This window comes from Natrix helvetica (assembly GCF_964273705.1).
Source record: "Natrix helvetica genome assembly, chromosome: 5".
Lineage (NCBI taxonomy): Eukaryota > Metazoa > Chordata > Lepidosauria > Squamata > Natricidae > Natrix > Natrix helvetica.
In genome coordinates, this window is record NC_138551.1 from 92901277 (window position 1) to 92910367 (window position 9091).

Below are 9091 nucleotides of genomic sequence, written 5' to 3' on the forward strand. Positions count from 1 at the left end.
AGGCATAAAAAGACCTGTTAAGCCTGTAGGGTTCATTTTAAAAGATGGCAAGATTTGGAGGACACACCTCTGCCTACCTTCCTTAGAAACCAAGGTTGAAACATCAGTCAAGTTACACTTTAGTTGATTAATTGGGGGCAGGCAGTTCAAACGGTAAGGATAAATATCCGTTGTGCAGGGAGTTTTAATTTAAGCGTGTCCCTGCTTCCTTTTACGGTCTACTTTGCTTTATATGGTTTAGTGTAGTGGGAACTGAATAAGAAAATATCGAAAATCCCCTTTTTTTCTAGGAGAGAATGGTGATAGAATAGATATTTCGTTGCATTTCTTCTGATCTCTTAAAATACGAATATCTTTTAAATAGATGCAAAGCTAAAACATCTATATACTGTACATGTTTAAAAGTCCTAATAAAAACATAGTGTTGGAAATATAATATACATATTAGATCAGGGATTACCAACCTTTCGGACCTCAGGGACCACTAAATTCATAATTTTAAATCCCGTGGACCACTAATTTGAATTAGTGACGGGATGGGGTCCTTCAGGCACTTAGCTTGGCTGCCTGTTAACAGAGAGAAGTGCCTCTGGTCAACCCTAGGTTTGCTGTCCATTGCAGCTGGGAATCTCAAATACAGCCAAGAATGAATGTTTGTCTTGTAGCCATCGCAGGTGCTAGATCGGCCCCCTACAAACGCTGTCTTTTTAGGAGCCTGGCTGAAGTTTCGCGCACCGCTCACTGAAGCACCAGGGAGGGAGAGAGGGAAGGGCTGGAGCTACTAAACAGGCAGCCAATCTAAGTGCCTGAAGGACCCCATCCTGTCAGCGAGCGGGGGTAATTGTTTTTTTTTTAAAGAATTTTATTGGTTTTTTAAAAAATTTGGGGGAAAGGGTAGGTGGATATACAAAAAAAAAAAAATTGGCAGCTCCATCGTGCTAGAGGTAGGAATCCCTCCAATTCTCACAACTTTTTACAGAAAAAAAAAAACAAAAGATAAAAGATAAGCAAAAACAGCATCTTATTATACATTGTATCAACCATGTGTTCAATCATCTCTTTTGCCACTTTCTAATATATCAACAATTAAAATAATATTCCAGATATATTTATTTTTGTGACCTGAGTCTTTCCATTATTGTTCCCTCCCCCCTATCCCCAGGCGGAGCCGCAGCCCCTCCCTCCTTCATGTCTTGTGTTTTGTCGCCTTTTTCACTACTTCTTATATTTCTGTCCTCTAGGAGGGCACTATGTTTTTTAATATAGTGTTAATATACAACTGTGTTAATTCTAATTCTGTTTTCCTCCCAAAAGATCAGCATTCCTTCTGGCAGTAACCATCTAAACCAAATTCCCTTATTATATAATTTCTTTGATAAGGAGGAATACTTCCTCCTCTTATCTCTTATTTTTTTCGGAATTTGCTTAAGAATGGCAATTTCTCTGAGCCCCTAGAATCTCATCCCTCGTGGTCTTCCTAAGAAATTTAACATGTACTTCCCTTGGAACATTATGTGTTCTGGCATATGCTGAATTAATCCTATAAACCAGATCCATATCCCACCACAACTGTTCTTTATCTCTTTTAATATATTCTGCTAAAATTGTAACTCATAATATCCTTAAGATCTTCATCTTCTGTCTCCGGTAGGTTCTAGAATCTGAGAAAGAAGGACATTCTTTCAAGTTCTATCTTTGCCATAAAATTTTCCAATTCTATATTCCTCTTCTGGACTGCCTTAACCTCATCCCCCAGCCCAGCCGCGCCCTCCTCTAGCACACCAATTCTCTGTTTATTTTCTGTTATTTGTTGCTGCACACTTTTAAGCTCATCTCTAAAATCTGCTACCTCCTTTTTCAACTCATTTTGTCCCTGCATAATAGCTTGAAACATTTGAGTAACATAAGTCTTTTGAACTCTCTCCAGTCTTTTCTTGTAAAAATGATGAAATTTTTGTCTGTTGAATCGTTGGACTGGATGCAGTAGAAGTTGGTGCCGAGGCTGTTTTGCCTGTAGGTGGTTTTCTGGGCCCCATTGTCTAAGTTCAGAAAGAGTAAAAATCTTTTGCAAAAGAAATGGCGTCTGTGAAGCGCGCAGCCAACCCAGTCCGAGAAGAGAGGCAAATCCAAAAGTGAAAATTAATCCTCTGTCACAGTTCCAAGCCAGGAAGTCACTCAAAAAAAAAAAAAAAAAAAAAGGAAATCAAATAGTCCAAATCCAGAAAGACCATGTAATAGGAGAGGCTCCAAGAGTCCTTCAGGGGGGATAATATAAAGCCAGACTTTCTTCAAAGGTAGTTTCAAAAGGCAGACTTCATTTATAAGTGCGAAGAAGAAGAAGGAAGAAGGCCATCTTGGCTCCTCCTCGGGATCAGGAGCAGAACATTCAAAACTTCCATAAAACTTTCAAAACAACTCAGCAATCAGCTCTTGCAGTTATGATATAAATCTTTTCACATAGTTAGTTAAAGTGGCTAATTCATTTTTTTGCTCTCTATCTCCATTCCGAGATTGAGAGACAGTCCAAATGCCGCTTTGCCTGAGAGGGGTAGAAGAAAAAAAACAACTCCCCTCCAATCTTCCTGCTTCAAACAGATTGAATCCACAACTTGTAAAAAAAGCCGCTACTCGTCAGTTAAAAGCAATTAAGGAGATTGGAGCGAATTTCTCACCTCCAGCACTTCAGCCGCTGCATGTAGTTAACTCTTTCCTTCCGGAATCCATTCAACGAAGGTGCTATTATGCACCCCCTATGCTCCTCGGCTCCTAAGGCGAAACTGGAGACCCCCCATGGCTGCTGCCTATCTGGGGGGTTCCAGCAAGCCGCCCTACGGCAGGTGGTCCCTACAAGACCCCTGTGCTCCTAAAAGGAGCCCACCGGAGAAGCAAACAGCAGATCAACGTCCGTCACCTTCGGAAACCGGAAGTGATCTCGCCGGGGGTAATTGTTTTGACAGGCTGTATCCGACCCGGGGGGTGTAGTTTGAGGACCCCTAATTTAGTGCAATATAAAAAATGCAAAGATTTTTCTGATGACCACCAACATTTTCTCGTGGAGCACCAGTGGTCCACGGACCCCCAGTTGGTGACCGCTGTATGAGAGAATACATATTGTAATGATATATGGCAAGGGTGGGGAACGATGTCCCTTTTATAACTTGTGGACTTCAACTCCCAGAATTCCTGAGTCAGCATCGTTCCTCAACGCACGACCACAATTGAGCCCAAAATTTATGTTGTTGAGTGAGAAATCCAGGAAGCAGATTTTGCCCCATTTTAGACCAGTTCAATCATTTCTGGTTCTCTTCTGCTGAATGAAAAATTACTCCATTCACCCGGGAAGAAATTAACACAGATCTCAGTTAAATTCCTGAATGCTAGATAGCAGCGGTGTCAAACCCAAGGCCCCTGGGCCAGATCCGGCCAACGGGGTGCTTAGATCTGGCCCATGGGGCCACCCTGGAAACAGCGAAGGAGCAGCCTGTGGTTCCTATGCCAGTGAAAATGGAGGCCAGGAGGGCCACGGGCCTAGAAAGCTAAAAGGGATGATGGTCTCTTCCAGCTCTGGTATTCTGATATTCTTTAAGATATAAACTCCTTTGTCATGGGCACGGTGGCTCAGTGGCTAAGACCAGGGGTTGGTTGCTGCAATTGCCGCTTCGCTCAGGGACGTGCTAAAAAAATACTTCTGCACATGCGCAGAAGCCAAAAACATGATGATGGCGCCTACAGCAGTGCCGAAACAACCAGTTCGGGGGCATGGCAGGCCAAGTTACTACCTACTCAGCTGAACTATCCGAACCAGGAGGAGCCCACCTCTGGCTAAGATGCTGAGCTTGTCGATCAGAAAGGTCAGCAGTTTGAATCCCTAGTGCCGTGTAACAAAGTGAGCGCCTGTTATTTGTCCCAGCTTCTGCTAGCCTAGCATGTAAAGCATGTAAAAAATGCAAGTAGAAAAATAGGGACCACCTTTGGTGGGAAGGTAACAGCTTTCCATGTGCCTTCGGTGTTTAGTCATGCCAGCCACATGACCACGGAGACGTCTTTGGACAGCGCTGGCTCTTTGGCTTTGAAACGGAGATGAGCACCGCCCCCTACAGTCGGGAACGACAAGCACATATGTTCAAGGGGAGCCTTTACCTTTTATCTTCATCATTTGTTTCAACGCCGAAGAGCCAGCACTGTCTAAAGACGTCTCCGCGATCATTTGTCCTATAAATCCTGGGTGGCTGAAGCTAGAATTCTGGTGGGGAACAGAAAAGATGTCACCTAATACCCCAACCAAGAGAAGGAAGAGCTGAAGGGTCAACATGCTTCATTCTGTCTGGCAAATGGGCCCCAATCCAATCCTTAAACCCCAGCAGAAAGCGGAGATGAAAGGGACCATCTGTAAATCTGCGCTCCTGTTTAATAAAGGGTGGGAAAGAGGGAAAACACAGCTGCTTGCCTGGTCTGTGTGGGAAGGAGCTGCCTGACTGTTGGCACCATCTGGGGCTGCCTTTGTGTTCGGGTGCTTGATCTGTTCATTATACCTGGAGAGCCAGCCTCTCGTGCCCGGGGTGTCAATGAGACGAGATGCCGGCAGCCTCAGAAGCTGCAGCTGAGCCTGCGGATGGTGAATGGCTGAATCCGTAAGCAGGTTGTGGGTTTGTGTGGGGCAGATGATTTCAAGGGGCAGAAGAGAGCAGTCAGATTCAGTCAAACCGTTGGTATTCCTTTTATTCCGTTTATCTGGACCATTTCACTGGTCCCGGTAAAAGCAAGTTTGCAGGTGTTCGTCAACCATCTGAAGAGGGGTGAAGGTGTCTTCCTTCCTTCCTTCCTTCCTTCCTTCCTTCCTTCCTTCCTTCCTTCCTTCCTTCCTTTCTTTCTTTCTTTCTTTCCACACACTCTGCAAGGGCAGCCACATATATAGTGTGAGACAGTACTCAGATGAGTGATAAGTAAACTCTAGTTCAGGGGTCTCCAACCCCCCTATCGGGTCTTGAGAACTTTGGAACCCGGCTGCGGAAGTGATGGATGCATGCGAGTGCATATCCCCACTTGTGTGAGTGGTGGGCAAACATGCGTGCCCGGCGCTCACGTGAATGGAGCTGCATGCATACATTTGCCTGCGGCTTGCGTGAAACTATCTACTCCCTCCTCCTCTCCTTCCCGGCTGGTCCACAAAGCTGGAAAGTTTGGGGAACTCTTGTCTAGTTGGCCATTACTCCAGCCAACCTGTTCAGAAAGGCACATTATTGGGAGCAGTCCAGAGTCATTTGCTGAGATGGGCTGTTATAGAAATCAAGCAGCCAACCAACCAAATAAATAAATAAATACATTTGCTGCTCCTGCACACTTCCTTTTTTCATTCTGCTTTTTCATTCTTCCTCCTTCTAGATCCCTCATAAAAAGGTGTATTTTTACCTTCATTGCCAGAGAGGGCATTTGCGGTACCCCTAGAAAGAGCAATTCACACTTTGCATCCAGTCTGCAGTTGTGAAGATGGATGGTTTCCATCTAACGCTATCGTAGTTACATTTAGCTGCGAGAAGGATTATTGCATTGGTAATTGTTCCAGTGCCAGCTGAGTTTACGATTTGCCAGAATGCTGTGTTCGTTCTCTTTTTTCATCCTAGTTCTTCTCTCCACCCCCTCTCCAGAATCCAAATGGCTTCCCTGCCATGTTAGGTAGTGATTGTTATCTGCAGCGGTTGTGTAAAAAGGAATGAAATGAAGGAGGTTGTGTAGCCTTTGTTGCTGGCCCGTTAGTTAGTCGTGTGAAAGGTGACACTTCGTTTTGATCAAAAGGTTGTTGTAAGATTCCTTGACTAACGGAGAAACATTTAGATTTGTGCTCTCTCTTTCTTTTTAATTAAAAACTTTTTTTTATTAAACGCACATTAAAGCATTGGACGCGGTCTAACCATCCTGGCAATGTCTTTGCCATACATACTAGAATATAAAATGAAATATTATAACCACCATGCTTATTTACAATTGGTCCATTCAGTATTTACAAATATAAGGATATTGTATTTCCATCCATGTTGCTTTCTTCTTGACTTATACATTTTCACTGTTGCAATTTCATACATAATTGTAATCTCCATTCTATACATCTTAGTCATTGCTTATCTTGGGTCTTTCCTTTTTTGTCCCAACCATCGATAAAATTTATCCCAGATCTTATAATATTCTGATTCGTCTTTGTTCTTCAATTCCCACATCAATTTGTCCATTTCAGCACAAATCAGAATTTTCCTAATTATTTCCTCTTCTTGTAGAATTTCCCTGTTTTTCCAGTTTTAGGCAAAGACCATTCTTGCTGCCATAACAATATGTATTATTAAGTAGATTACTCCCTTTGTTATGTTTATCGTTTATGATTCCCAAAAGAAATAGTTCTGGTTGAATTCTATTTCCTCTTTGGTTATCTCTATCAGCCACCTTTGAATTTTCCACCAATATTCTTTTGTTTTTTGGCATGACCACCACATATGATAGTACGTGCCTGATTCATAATCACATTTCCAACAATTTGGTGCTAAATTTCTAAACATTTTGGCTATTCTCGTGGGTGACTTGTGCTCTCCATTTATAACACATCACACCAGATCAAAATAAGAATCCTCCCTATAAGGGATTGATTTATTCACATTCAGAAATGATCACTTTAATTGCTGGCTGTGGGTTGAGTTACTCTTCTTATTGTAGAGTTGTTAAAAAGTGGTTTTAGGGGGCTTCCCAAGTAAGAGCCAGCTGCCTGTTGCTTCCTCCCTTTTTTGTTATTGAGGCTGTGCCTTACTTAAGTGTGTGATGGAAGCCCCAGGTATGGAAATCAGGAAGACCTAACAGAATTGGAAGGGGCCTAACCGGAAAGTAAGCCCTAGCAAGATTTTTTCAGAATGATTGTGATATAAGCCCTACCCCAAAAATAAGCTCCAGTTGAGATCGTCATCCAGGTGGACGTGGTTTGTACCGTATTTCCCCAAAATAAGACCTAACCAGGAAATAAGCCCTCGCATGATTTTTTCAGAATGCTTGTAATGTAAGCCTTACCCAAAAATAAGCCCTAATTAAGATAATCAGCCAGATTATCATGCATTATTATGCAGTTAGTAATGTATTTTCCCCCAAAATAAGACCTAACCAGAAAATAAGCTCTAATGCGTCTTTTGGAGCAAAAAATAATATAAGGTCCTGTCATATTTTCGGGGAAAACACAGTACCATCCAACAAAGAAATGTTTTCATTAATTTCCATTACAGTAAATTCAGAAATACAAGTAGTCCCTTGCTGAAAAATAGACTTTGAATGATAGTACTACTAAATATGTATAAAAATATGAATAACAGTGGAACTTAAGAGCTGATTAGGGGAATATATATATAAATATATATTAATCTAAGCATGTATATTAATAGTAGAATTATATGGATTGAACAACTGGAAAGAATATGAATAGAAAATACCTTAAATGTATAAATGATCATGATTGATACTAAAACTGTGTAAGGAGATATTGAAAAATGGAAGAATGAAGGATGGAACCTTGATTTAACTATGGAAATATGAACAACAAAATAGATGGAAAACATGTCTTTGAATATTATAGCGACATGAAAGGGGGGGGGAGTTAAAATAGGGTTAGAAAATAGTGGGGGGGAAATAATAATTATATATTAATATGTTATGATACACAAAAGGACAGAAAGATGGTTCAGAAAGGAAGGGTGATAATAAAAGACATATATAAATGATATAAAACAATGGAATAAAATGTAATATTTAGGAATAATAAGACTGTTTCTGTGTACTGAAAAGTATGTTACCCAGTTGCCACACATTGATATATATAAAGAATATAAAAAATAAAAATTTGATTGGGAAAAAAAAGTAGTCCCTTGTTTAAGCAAAACAGTAGCTAAGTGAATTTTTATGATCTTTCATGCCACCGTTGTTAAGTGAATCACTGCACTTGTTAACACAGTTGTTAAGTGGATCTAACTTTCCCCCTTGACTTTGCTTGTCAAGAAATCACGAAAAGTGATCACCTGACCCCCTGAACTCTGCAACCGTCACAAGTACATGCCAGTTGCCAAGCAACACGTGACCACGGGGATGCTGCAATGGTTGTAAGTGTGGAAAAGGATGATAAGTCACATTTTTTCAGTTATGTTGTAACTTCCAACAGTCACTAAATGAATGGTTGTAAGTCAAGGACTACCTGTATGTTGGAAAGGATACTTGTATCATTGTTAATTTGTGCTTTTGTATCTGTGATTATTTGTACATTTTCGTTTTTAAAAAATCTTATGCACAGATGTCTTTAACTGCTTATGGTAATTTTATCAATTCTTTAGTAAATCTCAGCAAATCTGGAATCAATCCAGCAGGATATAAGTGAAATTAAAAAAAAGAAAGAAAGAAATCCTTTGCCCTTCCATTCAGAAACATTGATATATTTTTTTTAAACCAATTCTTAACCACAATCGACATTTCCCAGACTAAATCTAGTCTGAGCTTCTAACCAAAGGCAGGTCATTGGCATGTGAATATCTATAAAAACAGAACAAATATTTGGTGGATTTTTTTTCCCCATTGCATCTTGAAGTTCTTCCATCTGTTCATCTGTCCAGACAATTCTCTTAAGAAATACAGTAATTTGGGGCCAGCTGCAGTGAAGAATGATCTTAAGAGACATATTTTAGCTTTTGAGAAAAATAGGAATCATGGTGGCTCAGTGGTTGGAATGCAACATTGCAGACTAATTCTGCCCATTGCCCGGAGTTCGATCCTGACCGACTCAAGGTTGACTCAGCTTTCCATCCTTTCAAGGTCGGTAAAATGAGGAGCTCGATTGTTGGGGGTGAGAAGCTGACATTGTAAACTGCTTAGGAGAGGGCTGTAAAGCAATGTGAAGCAGTATATAAGCCTAAGTGCTACATGCTGTCCGAAGATGTCTCCGTGGTCATGTGGCTGGCATGACTAAATGCCGAAGGCGCACGGAATGCTGTTACCTTCCCACCAAAGGTGGTTCCTATTTTTCTACTTGCATTTTTACATGCTTTCGAACTGCTAGGTTGTAAGTAACGGGAGCTCACTC

At 41.1% G+C, this 9091-nt stretch overlaps 1 protein-coding gene across 1 annotated transcript in view; it reads left to right on the forward strand.

Moving 5' to 3' along the window:
- Nucleotides 1–4575: 4575 nt before the first annotated feature.
- The window catches only part of ZMIZ1 (zinc finger MIZ-type containing 1), a gene marked incomplete at its 5' end in the record, with an annotated part of 114282 nt that continues 109766 nt past the window's right edge, over nt 4576–9091 (forward strand). The window contains one exon of the mRNA XM_081954108.1: nt 4576–4631. Coding sequence (XP_081810234.1) covers nt 4576–4631 — 56 coding nt within the window. The remainder of the gene's footprint in view (nt 4632–9091) is intronic.